This window comes from Hevea brasiliensis, chromosome 15, assembly GCF_030052815.1.
Source record: "Hevea brasiliensis isolate MT/VB/25A 57/8 chromosome 15, ASM3005281v1, whole genome shotgun sequence".
NCBI lineage: Eukaryota > Viridiplantae > Streptophyta > Magnoliopsida > Malpighiales > Euphorbiaceae > Hevea > Hevea brasiliensis.
The window spans coordinates 37,474,996-37,502,720 of record NC_079507.1 but is presented as its reverse complement, the minus strand read 5'-3'; the positions used below and the strand labels follow the sequence as shown (position 1 = coordinate 37,502,720).

General features: G+C 31.2%; 2 protein-coding genes across 2 annotated transcripts; one reads left to right on the top strand and one right to left on the bottom strand.

Moving 5' to 3' along the window:
- The first annotated feature begins 8,789 nt into the window (after positions 1–8,789).
- LOC110632230 (xyloglucan O-acetyltransferase 4) lies at positions 8,790–15,831 on the top strand. The gene is made up of 3 exons (XM_021780372.2): positions 8,790–9,150; positions 9,222–9,505; positions 14,898–15,831. Exons 1-3 carry the CDS (start codon positions 8,931–8,933, stop codon positions 15,654–15,656), a joined length of 1,263 nt encoding a protein of 420 aa, XP_021636064.2. The 5' UTR covers positions 8,790–8,930; the 3' UTR covers positions 15,657–15,831.
- A 2,561-nt stretch (positions 15,832–18,392) lies between these two features.
- LOC110632232 (uncharacterized) lies at positions 18,393–19,590 on the bottom strand. Its single transcript, XM_021780375.2, has one exon. It carries the CDS (start codon positions 19,132–19,134, stop codon positions 18,586–18,588), a length of 549 nt encoding a protein of 182 aa, XP_021636067.1. The 5' UTR covers positions 19,135–19,590; the 3' UTR covers positions 18,393–18,585.
- Positions 19,591–27,725: the final 8,135 nt, after the last annotated feature.

Here is a 27,725-nt window from a genome sequence, read left to right as displayed (position 1 = left end):
GCACACGTACTGAAGATAAAGCCCAGTAGACATCAGACTAGAATTTTAGAGTCCGGATCTACAAGTGTCTAAGGTTATCACCTCCTCAGCAATGTATGTAGATAAGGCTCATATAGATCATAATAATATATTCTGTACATTTTAAATATTTCTTATAATGTAATGTAAGTTGTGAAAATATAATTAATATTTATGTAATATAAATAAATAAATTAGCTAGTTCATATGTAATTAATTTGTATATCATGTAAATTATGAAATTATATAATTAGTGTGTAAATCATGTATCTTAATGAAGTTTGAAAATTTTCATATATAAATTAAGCATGAATGGATTTGTACAAATGAGTATAGAATTGAATTTCATAATGATGTTTGAAATGATGAGATGATTATGGTGAATATGAATTGAAATATTATTGAGATTTTTAAACAGGTAAATAGCGAGACACACCAAACAGTAATAAAATAGGAAAAACTCTGTCAGTTTCTCCTTAGAAAAATAATTGATCCTAAAATATAATGAGTTCAAAATTATTAAAGGGATAAAATAAGATAAGACAGGGTGCTCCAGCACCGAGTGTGACATGCCTTGCTCGACTACACTATAGACTGGTGAGGGGTGTCACATTTAAAGTGTTCGACAACTCCTAGTGAGTTAACCATATTAAAACTCTTTTAAATAATTGTCTGCTTAACACATACATATGCATCTATGCATCATGATGTATATTATTAGCTATTTTGCATCATATAAATATATATTATGTTCACAAATACAATGCATAATTTAAATGTGGTCACATTAGGAAAGGAAAGAAAGGAAAAGGAAATGACATGTATGCATATGAGCTCATTATGAAAGTAAGGAAAGGAGATGTCGAATGAGGCAATTATGTATCTCTGACATTTAGATATCAAGTATTATTATAATGGTCAAGCTCCAACCACTATAGAAATTGTCCGCTTTGGCCGTAACCCTTACAGTTTTGTCCCATAGGTGGAATGGAGAACTTCTCAGGAGGTCACCCATGCTAGGATTTTTCTCAAGCGAGCACGCTTAACCCTGGAGTTCTTCCAACTCTTCAGGTCATTTCACCAAAAGGCGCCTCTAGTGATTAGTTCCCCCATTTTATATATTATTACATTTTGAACCCAAGACTATCTCCGTGCTTTGCCGATGTGGGATTTGCCTAAGGGACCTTTCTACCACTAAAACATGTCACACCTTACCCCTTCGTAAGGCATAACATGATCCCGTAGTATACTTAATGAATTACCAAACTTCGCCTACTGATAACCCATTAAATACACTACAAGGGATTTTAAACAAATTTTTATTCCCTTTTAAAGTGGCAAATGCATTTAGGATTAACATACCTATTAAGCAAAGGTCCCTTAGGAAAATCCCACATCAGCAAAGCACAGAGATGGTCTTGGGTTCAAAATGTAATGATATATAAAATAGGGGAACTAATCACTAGAGGCGCCTTTTGGTGTATTGGCCTGAAGAGTTGGAAGAACTCCAGGGTTAAGGGTGCTCACTTGAGAGAAATCCTAGGATAGGTGACCTCCTGGGAAGTTCTCCATTCCACCTATGGGACAAAACCATGAGGCTTACGGCCAAAGCGGATAATTCCTCTAGTTGGTTAGTGTAACACCCCTCACCCGACTACAGTGTAGTCGAGCAAAGCATACTACAATTGGTGCCAGAGCACCATAACTTATCTTACTTTATTTTTTTTAAAATAATTTTGAATTCATTTAATTTAATATCAATTATTTTTCGACGGAGAAACCAGCGGAGTTTCCCCTATTTTATTATCGTTTGGCGTATTTCAATATTCACCTGTTTGAAATTCAATAATATTTCTAAAATAAAATCTTATCCATGCTAATCATAATTATCTCATCAATCATTCTCATAATTTTCTCATATTTTAAATCTCATCCATACGTTTTAATTTCATAATCATTTCCATACACTTCCATTCATACTCAATTCATATGTAAACATTCTCAAATTACAGAAGCAAAATTTTCAAATTTCCTTAATTTACATAATTTACAAAATAATTACAAAATTTCATAATTTACATAATATATAAATTAATTACATATGAAAAAGCTAATTAATTAATTTACATCGCATTCCTATTAATTACATGTTCATAATCTACATTATAATACAATATCTAGCATTTTATACAAAATATAAAATATGATCTATATGGGCCCTATCTACATGCATTGCTGAGGAGGTGACAAACTTTGACACTCTACAGATCAAAACTCCTAAAATTCCCAGTCAAACATCCATTGGGTTCTAGCTTCAGTACCTGCGCGAAGGAAACAATTCCATCAAGCTAAGCATTGTTGCTTAGTGGTGCAATAATATAACAAGGAAATAATATACAAATAAAGATAGAAATAAAACATAATTCAAATAATTAAGATTTATTTATACTTCACATGCGGTTTCTAAAATTTAATATGTTTTATCCTAATTTAGTCTTATTTGAAAGTGTTTATTTCGCCAATGTATAGTAATAATGTACAAAGAAAAATGATATGAAAATAATAAATTTATGCTTATATTATTATATAAGTCACATTTGCAATATTTATTTATGTTATAATTTTCTTTGCTAATCTTTTAGCATTTTCTCTATACTTGCTAGGTTGTCTCAGATTATTTCATAATAAGTAAATTTTGATATCATTCAGTTCATTTCGATTCTTTCTAATAAATAACTATCCTAATTTATTTTAGGTCATCTTACTCATTTATTTTATTTAATTTCTAATATTTTTAATTGCTAATATTCTTAACTTATCTCAATAAATTTCATCGCCAAGTAACCTATGACAGTGACTAAATCGATAACGGGTCGTTGGCACTGGACACCGCGGTGTCTCGGGCCGTCATACCATGGGACGCAGAACGTCAACCACGTATGCAGTCAGTATGGCTAAAAAGTCATGATAACACATAATCAGGCATAAAAGCCATGAATACGGGTACAAAGCCATGAATACAGGTATAAAGCCTTTCGCAGTACTGCTAAAACAATACCCTATTGGCATGCCAAACTATCCAATCTGACACACATGTCTAGGCAATACAAGGGCACATAATATCATTAAATATTAATAAATTCTGTTTTATGACTTCATTATTTCATGATAAATTTCATAATTTATACATTTATCATAATATTCATACATTCCTTACATCATTCATATTGATCACAATTCATAACAATGGTGTTCATATACCATTGTACTCAAAACGTTCTTTCTTTCTCTTATAAAGAAAACTAATGTTCCATTCATATTTTCATGTGATTCATTTATTCATTACAATATTTATATGGATTCATAACTCATACAAGGTGTTATTATCTTATTTGTAATGGAAACATAAATCCTAATGTAAACCTCATCCCATTTATACTCAACAATCCATCTAAGTTAATTTCATTTAATATTCAAGTGGTATCACTCATGTTTTATTAGACCTACTAGTAATGGGAATACAATTCTTAACTATATACTCACATAACTTAAATGTTCATTAAGTCATTTAGGTGAATTACTATTTCTATTCCAAGTAATCCATGAATATTTTATGGATTCCAAATTTCATACCTTAATTTCCTCTACCAATTTAGTTATTATACTTTGTGTCTTTGTATTACTATTCACATTACTATTCACTCAAATTGTTGACTTTTTAATACATAATAAATTTATTGAACCTAAGTTCTCCAAGATACCACATTTTGCATTCAAAATTTGTTGGTATTGGTTGCCAATACCATTTCCAAGCTTCATGTTAATTGGGCAGAATTTTTAGTTTTCATGCTTTGTTTTTACTGTTCCATTGGTCATTTTTGCAGCCGGAATTTGGCAAAATGATCAACATGAAAGTTGTTCCTTATTTTGTCTAGTTGAATTTCTTTTTTTGAATCACTCCATTTGGAGTTTTGTAGCTCAAGTTATGGTCATTTTACCATAACTGGCCGGAGTGACCTGTACCCAGATTTTCTGGGCAATTTGGTTCTGCCAGATTTGGTGACCTAAGTTTGGTTGGCAATTTGACTAGGTTATGGTCATAATTTGGATTTGTGCTCTTCATTAAAGTTGTTGGTCTATATCTCAGCTTGTTTCTAGTAAAATTTCAGATCAATTGGACCTTTCTACACTGAGTTATGGCCAAATGACCAAACACTGTTCATTTGATCATTTTGCCCAGGCAGACTACAGGTCACCCGGATTAGGGCAAACTTTTGGTCCACTTGGTTTGGCTTTCTGGGCATGGTTTCTTCACTAAAGTTGTGCCATTATGTGTCTAGTTTCATATCCAATTGGTGTTGTACCAATTGAACCTGTAAAATTCAAGTTATGGCTGTCCAAACCTGCTGGACTCATGCCCAGTCCTGCAGTTCCCCAAGGGCAGTATACATAACCTCAATTCTCTTGGCATCATTCACTCAATTTCCTACTCAAACATGACCACATGGTCACTAACTGACCATTACAACCTCTTTTTACCAATACTTAAACAAAATCCAAATTTTGGTGCCCAAACCCTAACTCCAACAATTTCAATTCTCTATATACATACAATCCATGAATTAAAACACCAAAATCATGTTTAATGGCAGCCATACATAACTATTATGCAATCAAATTGTTGAAACCCTAGGTACCCTAAGGCTGCCAAAATTTCATGGGGCAAGTTCATGCATCTTTAATTCATTTTTCATCAAATTTTCAACTTAACTCAACTTAAATTCATGCTTATAAAAGAATGGAAGCAAGAAAATTAGCACTAACCTCTTGGATGAATTTTCACCCTTAACTTTCCTTCACTTCCTTCTCTTCTAATGGCTGCCCAAGTTTAGCTCTAGTGGTAAGGGAAATTTTTTGTGAAGAGAGGGTGAGGTTTTATGGTGTAGTTGGCTAGGGAATCAAGCTCATTTGGAGCTTTAATGGTGGTTTTCCTCTCTTTTTTTTCTTTGGTTCGGGAATAAGAAGAAGGGGCTGCTGGAATTGTTTCATTTTTATCTCATTTTTATGTCATTTTAATCCCTTTTAATTTGCTTGTCAAGTTGTGATTGGGTGGGGGCATGTTAATGACATCATGTGATGTCATAATTCCCAAATTCTTTTTTTTTTTTTTCTTTTCTTTTCTACTCATTTTCAATTTAATTTTTAACAATATTTATTCATATTTTAGATCATAATAATTATTTACTTAACTGGACAAGTCGGTCAAAAATCATCTCTGAAGGCGAAATGACCAAAATGCCCTCCGTTTGGCTTAACGGGCCAAAATTGTCTGTACCGATTGAAAAATTTTTCTAAACCTTTTCTTGGCATTCTAATGCCATAGAACCCTCAATGACTCTTCTCTGGAGTCCCAAAAATTATTTTATGAATTTTCTCCTGGGTATAGGGCTCCTAATTGCGAGAACCGCAACTTCCCACTGGGTTACCCATCGCTAGGGCACCGGCTCATTTAACTTGGTTGTATTTTATTTCTAAAATTTTTCCTTAATTTTTCTTATACTTATTTGAGTTATTTATGACTCCTCACTCAAGTCTAAATATTTTTCCAGACGTTCTAGCTGTCCAGACCGACACCGGTCACCAGAACAGTAGAATGTGCGGAATTGCTACAGTGAGGGTATTACAATTAGAGCCTAATCATTATAATTGGTATCAAAGCTGCTCGCGTGTCCTCTTGGGTGATGGTGGGGCAAACCTTAGTGAGGACGCTGAGTCTCGAAAGGGGGAGAGAAAGGTCCCTTAGGTAAATCCCACATCGGCAAAGCACGAAGATGGTGTTGGGTTCAAAATGTAATGATATATAAAATGGGAGAACTAATCACTAGATGTGCCTTTTGGTGTAATGGCCTGAAGAGTTGGAAGAACCCCAGGGTTAAGCGTGCTCGCTTGAGAGAAATCCTAGGATAGGTGACCCCCTGGGAAGTTCTCCATTCCACCTATGGGACAAAACCGTGAGGCTTATGGCCAAAGCGGACAATTCCTCTAGTGGTTAGAGCCTGATCGTTACAATTGGTATCAAAGCCACTCGCGTGTCCTCTTGGGTGATGGTGGGGCAAACCTTAGCGAGGACGCTGAGTCCCGAAAGGGGGGGGAGAAAGGTCCCTTAGGCAAATCCCACATCGGCAAAGCACGGAGATGGTCTTGGGTTCAAAATGTAATGATATATAAAATGGGGGAACTAATCACTAGAGGTGCCTTTTGGTGGAATGGCCTGAAAAGTTGGAAGAACTCTATGGTTAAGCTGCTCGCTTAAGAGAAATCTTAGGATGGGTGACCTCCTGGGAAGTTCTCCATTCCACCTATTGGACAAAACCGTGAGGCTTATGGCCAAAGCGGACAATTCCTCTAGTGGTTGGAGCCTGACCGTTACAATTATAGGATCCACCTTAAGTAAGTCATAACTTGTGTGCCCCTAGTATCCATTATGTGTTATGTTAAGAGGAAGTTCAAAGGAGCTCCTTTAACAGGCTAAGCATATTTGATATATGATGATTTGAGAACCACTAGTAACATGAATTACTTTATTGTGAATTGTTTCTGTTCTATGGAAACCATTAAGGGAATGGTGCATTGCATATGCTTGAATATAAATATTTTATTAAAATTTTTTGTTCCTTTAAGTAGGCTTTTACTCGCTAAGCCCCAAGCTCACTCCCTTTTCTCTATCATCCCTTTTTAGAGATAAGTGTTAAAGATACTGTCAACATGTTTAGGGTATGAGTTCCAGAGGCTATTGCTGCATCATGCTATAAAATGTATAAGTAAAGGTTTGTGAAACTCTTTCATGACATTTAAATGTATAAAGGTTTATTGTGTTTGTAACAAAAAAAAAATGTTTTATGATATGAATAAATTGTTTTATGTATTTAAATGTGTTTTATGATGAAAATCAACTCCACCAATAATTATGAAAGTTGTGTTTAGGCTTGCTGTGGGTTTGGATGACTTTACGCCTGCCCATTCCCTTAACGCCAGTAGTGGTTGCAAATTGGGCTACTACACTTGATCGTATTTATAGAGTATTTGAGTTGGTCATTTAGCTAGAAGCACACTCCACTTAGTATTAAACCACCACTGTTTGACTCAATAGTCTTTCTACGAGCTTGATATGAAAACCATTAAACTATGATATCCTAAAAAGAAAATATGTATTTATTATCATTACACTTCTACCCAACAAAAAAAAAGTAAAACACCTAACATCTCTATGATTTAAAAAAGAAATCCTCACAATGGAGGAAACAACAAATCCTTGCAAATAAGAAAATATCAAAACCTTACAGAAGAAGAGACATCATATCCTCTTAAAGAAGAAGACAAAACTCAGATGATCTGAAGATAAATATAAATATGTTCTAAAAGGATATAGATTTAGAGATTATTTAGAAAATACAAACTAAATATAAGAAAAGCAAAAAAGAGAAGAAGAGGGGCAACCACCGGTGAAAATACTAGTTAGTGGCCACCCTAAGAAATTCACAAAGAGAAGGAAAAAAAAAAAAAAAAAAAAGAAAAAGAAAAAGAAAATTTAGAGAGGTAGCTAATTTGGTTTTGTAAATCCTCAAATGGTCCATATGGGACATGCAAGGAAACAAGGTTTCCATGTTAATTACAAATATTCAATTAATTTCTACTTATTAGAAAATTCAAGATTGGTTAATTTTTCGTAAAATTTGCCAGTAGAGTTATTTGAATCCATGCTCAACTTTAGTAAAATCAGTTCAAATTTAAATATATTTTTCTTTAATTGAGTGATTAAAGGATCAATTTTTAATTTTTAGATTTATAAGTTTTTATTTGAAGTAATTAAGTAACAAAATTTTTAAATTAATTTTTAAAAAAAATAAATTTAAAACCATATTATTTAAAATTTTGATTTTTAACTATTTATTTTTAATCTTCAACTATTAATCATTAGCTATTCACAATTAATCGTAACCACTAAATCAAATAAATCTTAATATTTGAGATTCAACAATAATTAATTCTATTGATAAATGAGTTTCGTTTCTACATTTTTATCAAGTTTTGAATTTTGAAATTAAATCATAAAAAATGTATTTTTAAAATTTTTAATTTTGATATAAATGATTTATTTTTAAATAAATTGAAAAAAATCTAATATAATAATATGTAAAAATCAATTCGTGATACACTCATCACCATACCAAAAGAAGGATTGAAATTTGTACAATTTTAATGAAATATGAGTAATTTAGTCCACAATAATTTTTTTTAAATGAATTGGAATTTGAATATTTTCCAAGCTAATTCGAAATAATTAATCCAGAACCGAAGGCAGGCTCACCATCATCATCATTATTATTATTATTATTATTTTGATTTGCAAAATGCATTAAACGCTCAAAGGGTAAGATTCACCGTCATTGGTTGATTATAAGAATCTCTTATCATGATGGAGAGATTATGGGAAGTGGGAAAGTTATGAAAGTAGTGAGAACATGAGGCCCCAGTTACTCCAGCAAAGGTGCACTTGGCCAAATCTTGACAAAATTTATGCCGTGAATTCAGGTTCATCAGTGAAAGACCACTTACAACACAATCACATGCAATCACCTAATCCCTTACGTAGATGACCTTCCATTTTTCATCATCCAACGGTTGCCGTTAAATTCTTAAAAACGACAAAACCTTTTTGACCCTCCTATCACAAGATACCACCTTCTCCATTAACCATCTTCTTTAATTGTATGCAAGTAGCAAATTCTTCCTTGATTATCATTTCTCCTCTTTTGGAAGGAAAGTAATTCTCTTTTCTTTTTCATAATTAAAGAAGAAAACAATACAAGAGAATTCTGAATTCTCTCTCTATGTATTTGAGACTTTGACAGATGAAGTCTTCTTCTCCTTCTCCATCTCCTTCTTCTCTTTTTCTATATAGCAAAAAGAACAGATGCCTCAGCATGGGGAGGCTGGTTCCTTTCTTCTTGTCTTCTCTGGGTTTAACAACTATTTTCTGCTTGTTCATTCTTTATTCGCCAAACCCTTTTAGGTCAATTCCTAAACATAATGACCCTAATCAAAAGCTCCTCGTGATCAAGCCAGAAAAGGGTATTACTTTCTACTTTGTTGATGATCTTTTGAAAGTTTCTTTTGTAATTGGATGTTGTTTGGTTTTGTAGAGAAGGAGAATTGCGACTTGTATAAGGGTGAGTGGATACCAGACCTTGAAGGGTCTAAATATACAAATTCAAGCTGTGCAACAATTCCCAATTCAAAGAACTGTTTCAGGAATGGAAGGAAAGATACAGATTTCCTTAATTGGAGATGGAAACCAGAGAAATGTGATGTTCCAAGGATTGATCCCAAGGCCTTCTTGGAAATTGTTCGAGGAAAAACACTGGCATTCATCGGTGACTCAGTTGCCAGGAACCACATGGAATCACTCCTTTGCCTCTTGTCACAGGTCAGTTCAGTTTCTCCTAATCATACATTGCTCTCCAGAAATTGCACATTCATTTATGCCGATTTGGACTGCTGTTTTTTACTTTTCTGGGCACCAAACGTGTCCTGACATATTTTCAAAGCAATTCGTTTGTCCTCACATGGTAATTAACGTCCATTCATGTTTTAATTTTCCAGTAAGTTTCTGTGGTAGTTTTTCCTTATTATTATTTTTTTTTTCTTTATGATATATTCTTTGCTTGTCAAGGTGTGGAGAATTTTCTAATTGCAGTTGAGTGTCAGCACTCACCATGTTTACTTCTTCTTTCTTTATTATTTATTATTTATTTTTGTATAATTTGAGACATCATAATCGACTTAGTATTACTAGACTCAAGTTTTTAATATTTAGGCTATATTTTTTGTGCAGAAAATAATTTTTTTTTATTTTCTAACATTTAAAGCATTAAAAAAATTTATAAGTTATTAAAAAATTATTTTTTAGACTTAGAGCCTGTTTGGATTAACTGTTGAATACAACTTATAATTTGTTAGTGATAAATTTATCTTGTTAAATTATTTATTCTTGTTAGCTGATAGTTGATAACTGATGATAGCTGTTTTTATATTAAGTGTTTAATAAAATTATATTAAACTGTTGCTGTTAATATGTGAAATGACTAATAAGGGTATATATTATATAATTTATTTTATTATTTAAATAAATATAAAATTATAAATTTATTACATTATATTATTTATGTTATTATTAAATTAAATATATAATTATTAAATTAATATATTATATTATTTAAATAAATATATAATTATTAATCTTTTATATTATATCATTTATTTTATTATTGAAATAAGAAAATAATTATTTTTTAAGATAATTAAATAATTTTAAAAATATAGATAAAATAATAAAATAATTATTATTGTTAATAGAAAAATTTATAATTAATTATAAGTTTTTGGATATAAATAAAAATTTTATATTTTATGTTATTAATAAAAAATATTTTAACAAAGTTAAAATATATTAATTAAAATATTAAAATTACAAATAAAAAAATAAAAATATTAATAATATTAATTTTTAAGCTAAATAAAAAAGGATAATAGGGTGAAAATAAAAAATAAAATCAGATAAGCTATCAGCTGATGAGAAACAGCTCTAAAAATAGAGCTGATACAAACTGCAACTGATGGGTATCATATTAGGGCCTGTTTGGATTAACCGTTGAATACAACTGATAGCTGTTAGCTAATAGTATTCTTGTTAGGTGATAGTTGATAATCGATAATCGATGATAGTTAGCTAATAGTATTCGATAGTGATAAATATAGCGATGATAGCTGTTTTTATATTAAGTGTTTGATAAAATTATATTAAGCTGTTGCTGTTAATATGTGAAATGACTAATAAGGGTATATATCATATAATTTATTTTATTATTTAAATAAATATAAAATTATAAATTTATTATATTATATTATTTATGTTATTATTAAATTAAATATATAATTATTAAATTAATATATTATATTATTTAAATAAATATATAATTATTAATCTTTTATATTATATCATTTATTTTATTATTGAAATAAGAAAATAATTATTTTTTAAGATAATTAAATAATTTTAAAAATATAGATAAAATAATAAAATAATTATTATTGTTAATAGAAAAATTTATAATTAATTATAAGTTTTTGGATATAAATAAAAATTTTATATTTTATGTTATTAATAAAAAATATTTTAACAAAGTTAAAATATATTAATTAAAATATTAAAATTACAAATAAAAAAATAAAAATATTAATAATATTAATTTTCAAGCTAAATAAAAAAGGATAATATGGTGAAAATAAAAAATAAAATCAGATAAGCTATCAGCTGATGAGAAACAGCTGATACAAACTGCAGCTGATGGGTATCATATTAGTTGCCCATCAGCTATCAGCTCTATTTTTTTAAACTTGTCAAACACTACAATTTATCTGTTTTGATGTCTATCAGCTGTCAGCTGCACCTAAACCAAACACCCCATTAGTTGCCCATCAGCTATCAGCTCTATTTTTTTAAACTTGTCAAACACTACAATTTATCTGTTTGGATGTCTATCAGCTGTCAGCTGCACCTAACAGGTAAGCCAAGCACCCCCTTAGATAATCTTGTTAATACATTATATAAATACATAATATTAATTTAATTTTACAATTAAAAAATGAGAATATATTTTCTTGGAAATCAATTTACATGGTAAATATTTTTTAAAATATAAATTATATTCTGTGAAATAAATAAAGTCTTAAATTAAATATTAATAATCAAGCCAATAAAACTAAAGCATTTTGAATCAAATTCAAAAGATTTTAGTAGAATAAAATGATAGTTAATTATAAAATTCAATTAAAAATCTTATAAAATTATTATTTTGAAAATTTTCGTTTCTATACCATGCATGTACACGCATATGAAAAGGAAAGGGTCATAAAATTTAATTATGATATTAATTTTTACAGTAATTATGATTTAAAATCATAATTTTTAAAAATGTTATTGAGTAGTTAATTATTGAATCAATATGTTACATTAAGTCTGTTAATCAACAATCAATCGAGTTGCTTTAGATAGTAATTTTATGATTGGGGTACGAATTATTGTTTTATTGTTCAAATCTTCTTCCAAACCGTAAAAGAAATTAGCCGTTCACTCTGATTTCTGTCGGTTGTAAAGTAGGAAATTATGGTAAGTGGCTGTTAATGGGTCTTTCTGCTAGAAGCTGCCACGGCCCATTTTGAATGATTTTTATAGTCTCTGAATTTTATTTTATGTTTCACTCTTATTTCTTAATTTTAATTTATTATTAAAAAATTTTTAAATTTTAATTTTATTTTATAAAAAATCTCTCTAACTAATGATTGTAAATTTTTACATTAAAAAATTTCTCTAAATTACAGTGCAATGCTACGAATGCAATTTCAATACTTTCTGGTGAAGGGTAAATTCTCATCTTTCCTAAAAATTAAATTATTTTTACAGCATTGATATTTCGATGATAGGCCTAGATAACGAGTGAAGCAACTGGTTTTTTTAGCATGAAGAGTAAAAAAGATAAAAAAGCAATTTCATTTTTTTTAACTGAATATCTGTTATAACATATTTTAGGGATTTTTGCAAAACAATTAAAATTTAAAGATTTTTCTAGTAACAAATTAAAGTTAAGTGACGAAAGTAAAACGCAAGATAAAGTTTAAGGATGGGTTATAAAAATTATCCACCCATTTAATTTGATTTTAAATTGAAATACATGATTTTAATTCTATAAAATAAAATATTTTGAATCAGATTGCAGAGGTCAATTTTATTTCAATTTAATTTATGTTTATTGAAAAATTTTTAATTTAATTAAAAGACCAATCTAAATAGGATCAGAATACTAATTTTGATTTGGTCTAATTTAAGATTTAAAAGAGAGGAAAGGGACTGATTTTCCTTTAAGCTGATTTCGATCTAAATCAATTGTTTAATTGATGTTAATTTTGAATTTAATAAAATTAATTTCATTTTAGTTTTTAGCACAATTATTAATACACGTCATTCTCAAAGGCTCACCATACTCCAACCCTAATGTTTTATGTGTCTAGATGTGTATCTTTGTTCTAGACACAAAGTTCTAGAAATATATGCCTTTTTTATTTCTATTTTTGATGAGTACTTCCATTAGCAAAAAAATAGTATTGCTTAAATTTGATATTTGTCGATATATAAGAATCATATATTGATGCGATTGGAAGTTGTTGAAATTAAATATTGTGGATAATAACTAGTCATCAAAATATTATCAAACCAACGCACTAAAGATCGTAAAGCTCTCATTTTTTTATTTTTAACACTACCACTCTCGTATAATTTATTTTTTTTGTAAATATTACATCTACACATAATTCAAAATATATGCCAAAGAAAGAAAAAAAAAAGTATCATCCATTAACTTGAATACTAATACTCCTTCAATTCTTAAAGATAACGAAAGATGACGAAGATATTGATTTTGAAAATAAGTATTAAGAGAATGAAATTAAAGATTACTTGACTTTAGTTATAAGAATTCAATATATTAGATTAAACTTTTAATAGTTTATTTTTATTTTATTTAAAATAGTTATTATTATCTTTTAATTTTTTATTATTTGAATTTGATGAAATATACGTATTTATTTTATTTTTATAATTTTTTTATTTTTTATTTTTATATCTCATTCCGCTTAGGCGTGCGTCTATACTTTGCACCTTTTGCTTCGTACTTTGTGCCTAAGTTTCAGAACTTCTTGATGCCTTAGATACAAAGGCCAGATTTATGTGAGCCTTTGGATTTGAAGGATAAAATCGCGGCCGCTCCTTGGAGTGGAAAAGTCATAACAGCCGACACGATCATATGTAGTGTACAATACAGAGCAACGGAATTGCTCTTTCCAACCTCATCATTTGCACTGTGTTTAGGAAATTTTTTTAGAGGGAAAGGAAAATAAAAGGTGAATTTCTTGTTCTTATTTGGATGGATAGAAAATAAAAAGGAGAGATAGAAAAATATAATTATTTTCCCTAGTTTGGGAAGATATAATAAAGATTAAATTGAAAAGAAAATAATTATATTTTCATGAATTTACAATTTTGCATTTTTTTTAATTTCTTGTTTACATGAGGTATTTATATAATTTCAAAATAAAAATATACTTTTGAACATTTATTTCTTATTCTCTCTCTAAATTGGAGAGAACTTATCTAATGTAAAATACAAGTATTTTACCTCTCCTTTTATTTTTCCCTCTTTCCAAATAAAGGGTAGTAAAAAGTCCTTTATTTTCTTCTAGTTATTTTTCTTTCCTCCAACTTTTCATACATCCAAAGAGAGGTGGGTGGTTATCATTTTCAATATGGCACTTGATAGTTGCATCTCTTGAATTTGTAAATAAATCTATTAGGTTAATGTGAGAATGCTTGTAGCATATATATATGAGAGGGATGTCAAGGTAGAAAATCAAATGTCTCAATATGAAAGCATGATTAGTTAATAGAAAAAGCAGTAAGAAGGAAAAGAAAAGACTTAAAATAATGTGAGGAGAAATAGTATTAAAGAATTTACAAGTTTTTAATATTGATGCAGACTTTATATCTAACAGATATGATTGACGAAAAATTATTCATATAGTCGAGCTAACTCCAATTAGTTTAGGATTAAGATTTAATTGTTGTATCTGAATTTTATGTATGATTATTTTCAATTGAAATATAAACATGTGGTTTTGGTTTTGATTTTAGTTATAAGATTTTTGAGGAAATCAAATTCTTTAAGAGACAGACTTACAGCGTTGTTTCCAACTCAATAATCATGCAGGCGGAAGTTCCAATAGATGCTTACAAGGACAAAGATGACAGAAACAGAATATGGTACTTTCCTGCTCATCAGTTCACTCTTAAAATCCTATGGACAAAATTCCTGGTAGTCGGCGAGGAGAGAAAGATCAACGATTCTTCGTCTGGAATTTTCGACTTGTATCTGGACAAGGTTGATGACAACTGGACTAGAGCTCTCCACACCATTGATTACATTATCATCTCCGACGGACACTGGTTCTTCAGACCAATATACCTACATAAAGGTTCAAATGTTGTAGCATGTGTCTACTGCAACGAACCAAATGTGACTGATCGAGGTGTTAGCTTTGCTGTGAGTATGGCATTTCGAGCTGCTTTGGGTCATATTAATCACTGCAAGAAATGCAAGGGCGTAATCACATTGTTGAGGACATTCTCACCATCCCATTTTGAGAATGGGTTTTGGAACACCGGAGGAAGCTGCAACAGGACAAGTCCTTTCAGTGAAAAGGAGATTGACTATGGAGCTCGTGAGTGGGAACTCAGGAACATGCAGGTAGAGGAGATTGAAAGAGCAAACAGGAAAAGAAAGGAAGGGAAGAGGTTTGAGGTTTTGGATGTCACAAGGGCTATGCTTATGAGACCTGATGGGCATCCGGGAGATTACTGGGGCAACAAATGGATGAAGGGTTATAATGACTGTGTTCATTGGTGCTTGCCAGGTCCCATTGATTTGTGGAGCGATTTGTTGCTGGCTGTTCTCAGGAGGCTGAGTTGATGTCCTGGTCAAGAGAGGGAGTGTAATTAGGTAAAAGAGTACACATTTTATATAGTAATACTGTCCAATTGTTTTTTCTCGTCGGACAATAATTATTCCGGCTCACAAACGTTCAAGCATTACCAGCGGAGATGGAAATAAATAACTATGGCGTCGAAAGATTGCTTTTGGTCCATTAGCGTGTATATGATATAACAGAAGATGAACAGAAGATGATCCATGGGAAATAAATAACTATGACGTCGAAAGATTGCTTTCGGTTCATTAGTGTGTATATAATATAACAGAAGATGATCCATAGGAATATAGTACAATCATAATAATATACATCAGAGATTGACATCTATTCCTGAGTAAACGTCAATCAATTAAGGTCACAGATCTCAGGTTGCAGTTCTACACTTTTAATTTGTGCAGCTTCGCGGTCTAAATTCACTTTGGATGTAAATACCTGTTGTGTTTCCAGCAAGCTCTAAAATCTCTCAAATTTAAAGCTATATTGATGACAATTGACTCTTGTCCCGACATTTCAACCGTCAGATAAAGGGAGAGCTACTAGGAAGGAAAATGGTAATTCCCCGTTATGCATACGGACTATAAGAAAAAAAGAAAGATGGATGCAGCCTTTCTCAGATCTCCACAACAAAGAAAAACTAGTCCAATTATTCTCCACGCCCCTCATCATCCAGAGGTAGACAAGAAGATCAAATGCCTGACAATTCCAGAGCAGTAGGTTTAGCCTGGAGTGGCCTAATGATTGCCATCACATGATAAAAGAACCTAGCTATGCAGACCAAGCTAATTCTATGGGAAGAAATGGACTCTCAAGCTTACATTAAATGGGATGCTATGTATTAGGCAATGCATGGAAGCCTGTAGAATTAATTGATAATGCGGGGGTTAAAAAGAAACAAAGAAAATAAGTTAGGCACACTCCTCAAATCTTGCACCAAAATAAAGGAAGCAGACTCTTCCTTCTGGATGTCCCTTCGTACCAGCACACAGACACAATCTAGATCCATATCGGCTATTTATATAACCAAAAAAAAAAGAGGCTCCCAGCCTGTCAATTCAAGACAACAAAAAATGTACCACAATAAGATGAAAGCCAATTCAGTTTGATTTGGTGGTTAGGATTTTTTGGTGATCAGTTCTCAAAATTCTGACTCACAACCAAACCAACCTTTTCTACAATTGAAATGACACCAGTAGGCTGATTTGATCTTTGGGATTTCTGGATATGATTTTGAAGTTTTTAAACTGGTAATGGCCAATCAAACCCAAGACCAAATAGCCTCCGCAATTGAAATGGTACCAACAGTGCCACTTTCAGGAGGGATGTATGTGTCACTTAAGCAGTGAGCAAAACCTGCATCTAAATTAGTATTCCAACTCCAGTTTAGAAGATGGTGTAAGATAATACAAGTATAAACTAGAGAGAAGCACTATAGGAAATCAATAGCCATGAAGGAATGAAAATCCCTCTCTGCTCTTATAGATGGCTAGTTTAAAGATCTACCGTTTTGGTACAGGGGTAACATCTCATTAATAATCACGCTGCGTCAGAGTTTCAGACTCCCCATCCTGCAAATAATTTCCCTTTTTTCCCTCTGGGTGTGTTGGGGGGTTACCCTGCTGTGAATATTTCTTAGGAAAACACATCCTTAAATTTGTTAATTAAACCGGATTAAAATTAATTTAAAATTAAATTTGACATGATTTAATCATAAAGACTTCAAAACAGCTAAATTAACATCTAAAATAATAATTTTGCAAAAAAAAAAAAAAAAACCTTTTAACCTTCCAACCACAATTCCAAATAGAGCCTTAGTCATTAATTGAAAAAAAAAAAAAAAAAAAAGGAGAGAGAGGGAGAGAACAAAAATCCCACTGAGATGAAATAGTATAATTCTAGGAACAACTAGAATTACACAGAAAATGTAGCTTATGCAAGGAGATATAATCAGGTTTGAAAGATATATTTCAGACTGCAAATTCTTCTCAAATAAAACAGATGCATAGGCTGCTTACACAAGAATGAAAAGATTGATAACTCAAAATTTACCTAAAGCAATGCAGTCAAAAATGAATGATAAACCAGAATAAATGAGAAAGGATTATGACTGACTATGGTTTCTCCTTTATCACACAAGAAGAAAACTTTGAGAAGATTTTTCAGCCAACATTATAATGTGGTTAGCAATGCAAGACTACCAGCAGCAGGCAAGGAATGTAATTCTCATAAACACCCCGAAAGCAGGCTTATGAAACAGAATCTAAAAACCCAAAGCACACATGGTGTATGGGCTATATTCGAAATGCTATGAATGCCACATACTATATGCATTTGAGTAAGTAGGAAGTGATCCAACAGCTGGTGCAAACCAACAGACCATTTTGACAATGAATAATGGGAATCAAAGGCTGCATGATAAATCTCTGATGCAACTGATTAACACATGCAACACTGAAGCATTGGGCCGTTAGGTACCAAAAAATTACTATGCCGCTACTAAGCGATCAACTTGGATTCCTGAACTTGTTCCACAATGGAAGAAAAAGAAAGAAAGGAAAAGGAGGAAAGAAAAAAAATATTAGATCCCAGATAAGTAATGCGAAGACTGCTTAAATGATCTGTGCACTCAGCGTACAGAACCAAAGGTACATAAAAGAAATATAACAAGCCAAACAAAAAGAATCACAACATTTGAAAAAAAAATTGCATCGTACACAAAATTGAAAACAATATAAACATGAATAAATAGATTTATCATTATCAACTTATGCCCATAAACACAAATGCAAATTCCCTACCATGCTCTAAACTAGCACCATTCATATAAACCTAAAATTGAACCAAAACATTTAAAATGTAACACATTCAAATTATAAATCTAAACACATGATAAAAAGACCATAAAAGACCTCATCATTCTACTGAATTGCCAAGGACAAATGAGAATAATTCACGAACTGGTGAGAATTCCACCAACCCAATATCCATTGCATACCCAGTAACCGGCAACTTCAAGTCTCTCAAAACACAAAATGCCTCTCCTATCCTTGCCTTTGGCACATCTTGAGCCACTGCACAATAAGGAATCCAGGAGTCAGGGCGGTACTCTTCACTGATCTCAATTCCCTCCTTCTTCAATGCATCGTACAACTGAGAATGAAATTGAAGAAGTGAAAGTGACGGCGTAGGGGCTAAAAAGAGGAAATTGTTGTCATTTGGAAGACCCCCAATTGCAGAGAGAGATAAGGGTAATGGTTCCTGCTTCGAGGCAAAGGTCTTGACTATCGATTCCAGTTTAGTAGGCTCAACAAACGAGCTAGAATAGAGGGTTATGTGAGGGCGAGACTCGATTTCGATGAGTTGGGTGCTGATTTGGCGTCGAGCTAGCACGTTCCAGGCCTTCAAGACCTGGTTTTCAAGGGCTGGATCGAAATAAAGCTCAATTGCATAGCCTTGTGACATTGATTGGCAATTAAGAACTATATGAAGCAGAACAGTGAAAATAGAGAAAATGTTAATACCAAGAAAGGAAATTTGAGATCTAAGAGCACCCAGCAATAGAAACAAGTGAAATTAAACTAATCCTAATACAAGAGAAGGAAAGACCCAGTTGGGGATTGAAGGTTATAAATGGCAAAGAAGTTAAGAGAAAAACAGAAAACCCTAGAAATTGGAATAGAAATCAGCACAAAATAGAAGAAAACCCAGTTGAGATTGAAGATAATAAAGGCTAAAACAAGAGGAGAAAATGTGAAATTAGAATAGGAAAGGGACAGGTGTTGGGAGAAAAATCAGAGGCAAAGAGAAAGGAAGCAGAACAGCATGTGCAAGGGTGGGTGGATTTTGCGGGTTCATTTGAAAGAGACAAACGGAATAAAGCGAGAGGTGTCGAAAGGAGGCGTTTTTGACAGAAAAGGAAAATAAAAAATAAAAAATAAAAATTTGCTGGAGAGTCTACCACATGTTTGACATCAATGTTGAAGTTGTTGTTGAAAGAAATATTTTTTTAAATATATATTAAAAATAATTTAAAATAAAAATTAATAAATTTTAATTATAAAAATAATAAAATTATTTTTTAAATTATTTTTTTAATAATATTTAATAATACTTTTATTAAAAAAATAATTTTAAATTTCTCAATACAATGTCAAATAATCTATGAGTTCCCATGTAGACACATATTTTTAAAGCTTTTGTTTAGAGTAAATAATTTATAAAAAAATCCAATTTAATACACACGTCCCATTTTTATTTATTTGAGAAATCAAATTTTTTTAAATTTAAAAATTAAATTCATTCATTTTAAATAAAAAAATAAAAAAAAATTAATTAAACTAATTTTGTATAAAATTTTAGATAATATAAAATATATTTATATTTTATGATAAATATATAAATGTGTTTGTGCATGGTTCTTGGGTCCTAAATCTAACGAAAGAACCATATCAAGCCCATAAGAATTACACTAAATCGAAAATATTTTAATAATTTAATTTAATTTTTAATTTTTATTAAGAATTGAATAGAAATCATATTAAAGTTGAACTAAAATTCAGACTAAAGGAGAATCAAACTAAGAATTAAATTTATATATTTTTTTAGATATATTATATACTTTTAATTATATATATATATATATATATATGTATATATAATTTAAACTAAATATAACCTAATATTATATTTTATTTTTTATATTTTTTTAATAATTTTAATTATAAATATACTAAATTGCTTTATAATTTTTAAATATAAATATACTATTATATATATATATATATATATATATATATATATATATATATAAATTCATAGCTAGATATTACATAATTAATAAATCGTTAAAATATATATTATATATATTTATTTTATTCTATTATATAATATATTTAATCCTAAATTATTTATACACCTTACAATTAAAGATTATATTAAGTTAAAAATAGTTAAAAGATATATTATATGATATATAATATATTAATAACTCAATTTAAAATTTAAATATTAATTTAAATATGATTTTTTTTTAAAATAATTACATAAAATTATTTTAAAAATCGAGAATCGAACCGAAATCAAAATAATAAAGAACCGAACTAAAATCATATCAAAATTATTTCATAATTTTTTTTTTAAAGTAAACTACAACCAAATCGAAACTATACACCCTTAATTGTATGTAAGATTATTTTTTATAATTTATAAAAAATTATATTTAATCCAATAAAATTAATTTAATTAGTAAGAATGAGAATCTTCTTTTTAATCGATTAGTTGGATTCTATGTTCACAAAAATTAATTTAAAAAAGAAATTCTGATTGTAAGTGCATTTAATAATTTTTTATATTTTACCTTTTAATATAATCAATTTTAATTAAAATTTAAATTCAAAATTTTGTAATTTTAAAAGCGACTATCTAATACAAATGAGTTAAATTCTCATCTATGGTTTTCATATTTTATTAGGACTCTTACGTCAAGAGTTTTGAATATATATATATATATATATATATATATATATATATATATATATATATATATATATATATTAAGGAGTGTCTAGTAATATTTGAGAGAGTTATGAAGCGTATATAAAAGTGTAGTGGGCAAATTAAGCAGTTTAGCATAAATATGAAAATAATGATAAAGTTTTCAATGCATGATTTATAATCGAGGGTGTTATATGAAATTAGTGGCTCTACCACATTTGTACCTAGTGGCTTTACCACATCTATCCCTGGTGGCTCTACCACATTTAAATGGTTCCCTAAAAATCTAACATCATGCATAAAAAATTTTTAACAAAAAGAATGAAATCGACATTAATAAGCTATCCCAGTGAAATTTGGAATATGGTGATTAGGATTAGCGTGAATTCTGTGATTAGTTTTAATTCATTAATGACCATGTTCTGTTAACTAGGTTGCATAACCTAAGATTAGCGAAAGTTTTTCCCGTATTTGATCCTTACCATTACTTTAGGTTGGTGAGTGACCATATGATATAAGTTTGCTTTGAATCAATCTGTTTGTTTAATGAAATCCGACAAAAAAAAAAGGGATTAAGTCTTTAAAATGGTGAATCTGTGTATAGACCTTTAAAATTGTTGGTTATGAAATAGTAAAGAATGTTTTAAGTTTATGAAACCTCTATTGACTTATTTAAGTTGCACCTAAATGTAGGTTAAATATATTAAATCTAATACTTAGATTTCTATTGACTAATTTTTATGCGCAGTAGTCATTAGAGGCATAGTTTTGCAGTCCTTTTGGTTGATGTAAAATTTTAAAGATATGCTATGAGATTGATCTAGAATGTCACACCTTACCCCTCCGTAAGAAACAACATGATCACGTAATATATCTAATGAATTACCGAACTTCGCCTACCGATAACTTATTAAATATACTACAAAAGATTTTAAACAAATTCAATTCATTTTAAAGTGAAAAGTGATGTTAAAATATTATTAAAAAGCTTTTAGTTGGAGTTTATGTCATAAGCAAATATTTTGGTAAATTTGATTTTTCCGTAAATTTTATAAAAATTTCGGCAGAGTGCCGGCTGTAATTTGAGAAAACAGTTCTTCAAAACCTGAAAGGAAAACACTTCCAATACTAATTTTTCAATCTCAACTTTAATACTCCCCAATTCAACACAATCTCAATACATTTTCAATACCTATCAATTCTCAATTCAACACAATTTATAATAAACATCAATTTTATTTAATGTATCCAATATAAACACAAAAGGCTTAAGTCAATACTGAGGAAGACTAACAAATCATCTATGCGGGGCAAACAAATACACAAAAGTCAATACACAAAAGTCATGCACCTTTAACTGATAATACCCTGACCTTAAGTCAATTTTAGAAAACACAGTTGCACCCTTCAACTGGTCAAACAAATCATCTATGCGGGGCAGTGGATATCTATTCTTTAACTGGTCAAACAAATCATCTATGCGGGGCAGTGGATATCTATTCTTTATTGTCACCTTATTCAGCTGTCTGTAGTCAATACACAAGCGGAGAGTACCATCTTTCTTCTTAATAAAACACACTGGTGCTCCTCAAGGTGACACACTAGGGTAGATGAAGCCCTTATCAAGCAACTCTTGTAATTGTACCTTCAACTCCTTCAACTCTGCAGGTGCCATTCTGTAAGGTGTGATAGAGATTGGGTCCACACCAGGCATAACCTCTATTTCAAACTGCACTTCTCTTTCTAGAGGTAACCCTGATAATTCTTCAGGAAACACATCCGGAAAGTCGCATACTGTAGGAATATCTCTTACTGTGGGACTCTCTACTTGGGTGTCTATGACATGAGCTAAGTAAGCTTCACATCCCTTTCTGATCATTTTTCGGGCTAGTGTAGCGAAAATAATGTTTGATGGCAATAACTGCCTCTCCCCATATATAACCACATCACTGTACTGAGGAAGACTAAAAGTGACTGTCTTTAGTCTACAGTTAATCATGACATGATGCCTGGCTAACCAATCCATGCCCAAGATAATATCATAATATCTAAAGAGCATTTCAATTAAGTCGGATAGAAATATATGTCCTTGGATCACCAAAGGACAATCCTTGTATATTATATTTACCCTAACCTCTTGTTCCAAAGGACTAGTCACTAACACCTCAAAATCCATTTGCATACAAGGAATAACAGTAAGGCAAGCAATGCTGGCACTAACATATGAATGTGTAGACCCCGGGTCAAACAAGACATATACATCTTGATTAAAGATTGAGAAAGTACCAGCAACAATGTCAGAAGTCTCAGCCTCTTCTCTCTGTTTCATTGTGTACACTCTAGCTGAAGTACCACATTGTTCTGACTGATTCACAGTACTCTGACTTTCAGGTGTACTATGTGACACCCCTTACCCGTCTACAGTATAGCCGAGTAAGATATGTCACACAGTGTACCAGAACACCCTATTTTATTTTAATTCTTTTTATCTTTCCTTATTTATTTTTATCATAGTTATGAAGTACAATTGGTGAAGTATAATATATTTAAGTCATTTATGGAAAACATCAATTTATTTGAGGTTCTGCAAATTTTATAGAAAATCCAGCAGAGTACCGGCTAAAAATGGAGAAAACACTTCCAAAATTTTCAATCAATCAAAAACTCCATTTCATCAACAAAATCTCAATATTTTTCAACAACATTTCCATTTCTCAATCATTCATTTCATATGATATTTATGTAAAAGTCATCAATAAATATTCACTTTTTCATTCATAAACATAATTTCCACTATTTATATCAATACCAAAATACATTACATAAGTCTTAATTACACATGAAAAAATAAAAGTTAATTACAAAATACCCAAAATGAAACCTAGTGTCCTACCAATGCACTAACGTCGGTGAGGTGACACGGACACTATGCAGAGCTGCAGAAGGTCTCACTCAGTTTGTGGTCTACTGGGTTCTCTATCGGTCTCTCCAGAACCTACGCGTGGTAAAAAGCAACGCGCTAAGCAATAATGCTTAGTGGTGCCAATAATAGAATAAAAAGAAATAACAGAAAATAAATATACAATGCATATTTTGATGTCTTATGCAGACAATTTTTTTATCATTATTGGTAATCTTATTTATTATGTACTTATTATATTCATAATTTCATTAAATTTATCCATTTTCATTTTTTTTTGGTTGCCTAAGTAACCTATACTGGATGACTGGACTGGATAAACGGGCAAACTGGCACTGGGTATCAAGTACCTCGGGTCGTCACACCATCGGTCACATATATATCTCCCGGTGTGCAATAGAACAGCTAATGAGCTGTAATAACATTAGGCACAAGGCCAAGTCTCAACACAATGTCAGAATGGTTAAAAGCCATAAAATCACAGAATGGCATAATGCCATATGCAGTACTGCTAACTGAACCCTATTGGCATGCCAACCTATCCAAACCAATCTTGCTAGGTGTACTAGGGCATGTTACACTTTTAAATTGTACAATTCTTGAAATTTAAGTTTAGGTATTACTATTCATTTCATTAGTCAACTAAAATGTTGACTTTTGCATAGACAATAGGTACATTGATTCTAATACTGTCAACATACCACATTTTGCATTCTAAAATTATTGGTATTGGTTGCCAATACCATTTCTAAGCTTAGTATTAGTTATTCAAAATTTTCAGATTTCAAGCCTCATATTTACTGTTCTATTGGTCATTTGTACAGTAGGAATTTGATAAAATTTTCTTCATGAAAGTTATTCCTTATTTTGTCTAGTTACATTTCCTTTTTAGAATCACTCTATTTGGAGTTTTGTAGCTCAAGTTATGGCCTAAACACCATAACTGGCCTGATTGGACAGAATCCAAAATTATGGGCAAAACTGGTTCTGCCAGATTTGGTAACCTAAGTTTGGTTGGCAATTTGACTAGGTTATGATCAGAATTTGGATTTGTGTTCTTCATGAAAGTTATAGGTCTATGTCTCAGATTTCTACTGGTAAAATTTCAGGTCAATTGGACTTTTTTACTCTGAGTTATGACCAAATGAATAAATACTATTCATTTGGTTATTTTGCCCAGGCAGAATGCAAGTCACTCAAATTAGGGCAATTTTTAAGCCAACTTGGTTTGATTTTCTGGACAGGGTTTCTTCACTAAAGTTATGCCATTATGTGTTTAGTTTCATGTCCAATTGGCCTTGCACCAATTAAACCTCTACAACTCCATTTATAGCTGCCCAAACCTGCTGGACTCATGCTCAGTCCTGTAGGTCAGCCAAGGCAGCTCACCCATACGCAATTGCCAAGCCTCAACTCACTTCATTTCCTCATCATACACATTCAAATGGTCACTAATTGACTATTACAAGGTTAATGAACCATCACATGAGCAAAGCCTAACTAACCCTAGCTGTCTAAACTTGTAGGGTGCACACACACACTTGTTTGTTTCATTTTCTTACATTTCCTACACATATCATGCCATTAAACATGAATTAAACTAAAAATAGCAAGAGTATGCTCACTTACAACTTGGAGCAGAATTTTCTCCCTTCACAAGCTTCTTTTTCTTGGTAGCCAAATACCTTGCCAAGTTGTGTAAACAAGTTTTGTTGAGGTGGACTTAAGGTTTAGGGGAGTAGAATCAAGGTTTGGGAAGAGGTGTGGAAACTTCTTCAATGGAGAAAGGGAAATGGGCAGCCGGCTAGTTGAGGAAGAGATGAATCTGATTGTTTTTTGTTATTTTGGTCTCCATTATCCCTTTTTAATAAGTTAGCTTAATTGTGATTGGTGGGGAGGGTTTAAATGACATAAGCATGAGGTAAAAATTCACATTTAACTCATTTTCTCTTCTTTTCTCCTCTACTCTTTTTCAATTTAATTTTTAGCAATATTTATTCACATTTTATTCATAAAAATTATTTAATTAACTGGACAAGTCGGCCAAAAATCACCTCTGAAGGCGAAATGACCAAAATACCCTCCGTTTGGCTTAACAGACTAAAATTGTCTGTACCAATTGAAAACTTTTTCTAAGCATTTTCTTGGTATTCTAATGCCTTAGAAATCTTAATGACTCTTCTCTGAAGTCCGAAAAATTATTTTATGAATTTTTCCTCAGGTTTAGGGCTCCTAGTTGCGAGAACCGCAACTTCCCACTAGTGTAACATTCTCCCTGTACGTGTTCTGTATGTTCTGTTGCTCAAGTGGTCAAATAACAGTCCAGGCAAGTCAGGATGTCTGGAACTACACTTCGGTGATAGTGAACAGACATATAATGATGAAATAAATAAAAAGAAAATACAAGGAAAATCAAAGAAAAATGAAAGAGAGAAAATGAAGCTAAGTTAAATGAGCCGGCACCGCAGCGATGGGTGACTGCACTGGAAAGGTCGTTGCAGACCCCAGGACAGCGGAGAACCCTCGAAATTAAATTTCGGGACATAGGTAAAGGTCTATTGAAATATAATTAATACTAGATATATCAAAGAAAAATTGATAAATTAGTACAAAGAAAAAATAAAAAATCGAGAAATAGACAAAAATCGATGTTATCGAAAAATAGGGAATATAACCCGAAGTGGGGTATTTTGGTCATTTGACACCTAGAGTTGCCTTTTGACCTCAATGTCCATTAAAAATAAATGATATTACACTTAGAGAATGTCATGAAAAATTAAATTATGATACATTATAAGAATAGTGAAAGAAATGGGGGATAAAATCCAATTTATGAAACTTTGAATAATTAACATTAAAATCCAAGTTAGTGCTCCACTAACTCTTAATTTGGGACACTTAAAAATTCCTTTGGGACAGCAGAACCATTTTCTTTCACCTTGAGAAATAACCAGCCAAGAGAAATGAAGTTCACCATGGAAATCACCATGGACGCCCCACATGCAACCTCCATGGGTGCATGATCAAGCCACCATTTTTACTTAGTTCCTTCATTAAAGCTTGCCTATTCACCTTGGGAATGATATTGGCAACAAGAAAACAAGATTTGGTAAAGTTTTGATAAGCTTCAAAGGTGGTAAGTGTCCAAAATCTCTCCCTTGCTTTAGTAAACCTTGTGTTTAGGTTGAGGTGAGTATTTTGGTGAAGAGAAATGAAGAAAATCTTGAGAAATGAAATGGTCCATTTTTGGCAGCCATGATTATGTGTTGTATTTGAGTTTTTCTTACCTCTAATGGATGGAAACTAAGGTTGAATAACTTAAATGGAGGAAGTAGTAAGTTAAAATCTAAGTATGTGCATGTAGTGCTTGAATTAAGGGTGTGAAATGGAACCTTAATGCTTTGGGCAAACTGCCATGTTTGGCAACCTATTAAACCATGAATTTGTGTGTGAACATGTAGTTATTAATGAAATATGCTAATATTAAATTGTGGGCAGCAAGTGTAAGTGATATTGAAGTATGATTATGTTGAAGTATATGTGTAATATTGACATTGAGATATGTTGAATTTTGGTGGAAGTGAATGTTGAACTTAATGGTGAATTGTGTGCATTGAGCACTTGAATATTCTGCCCAAAA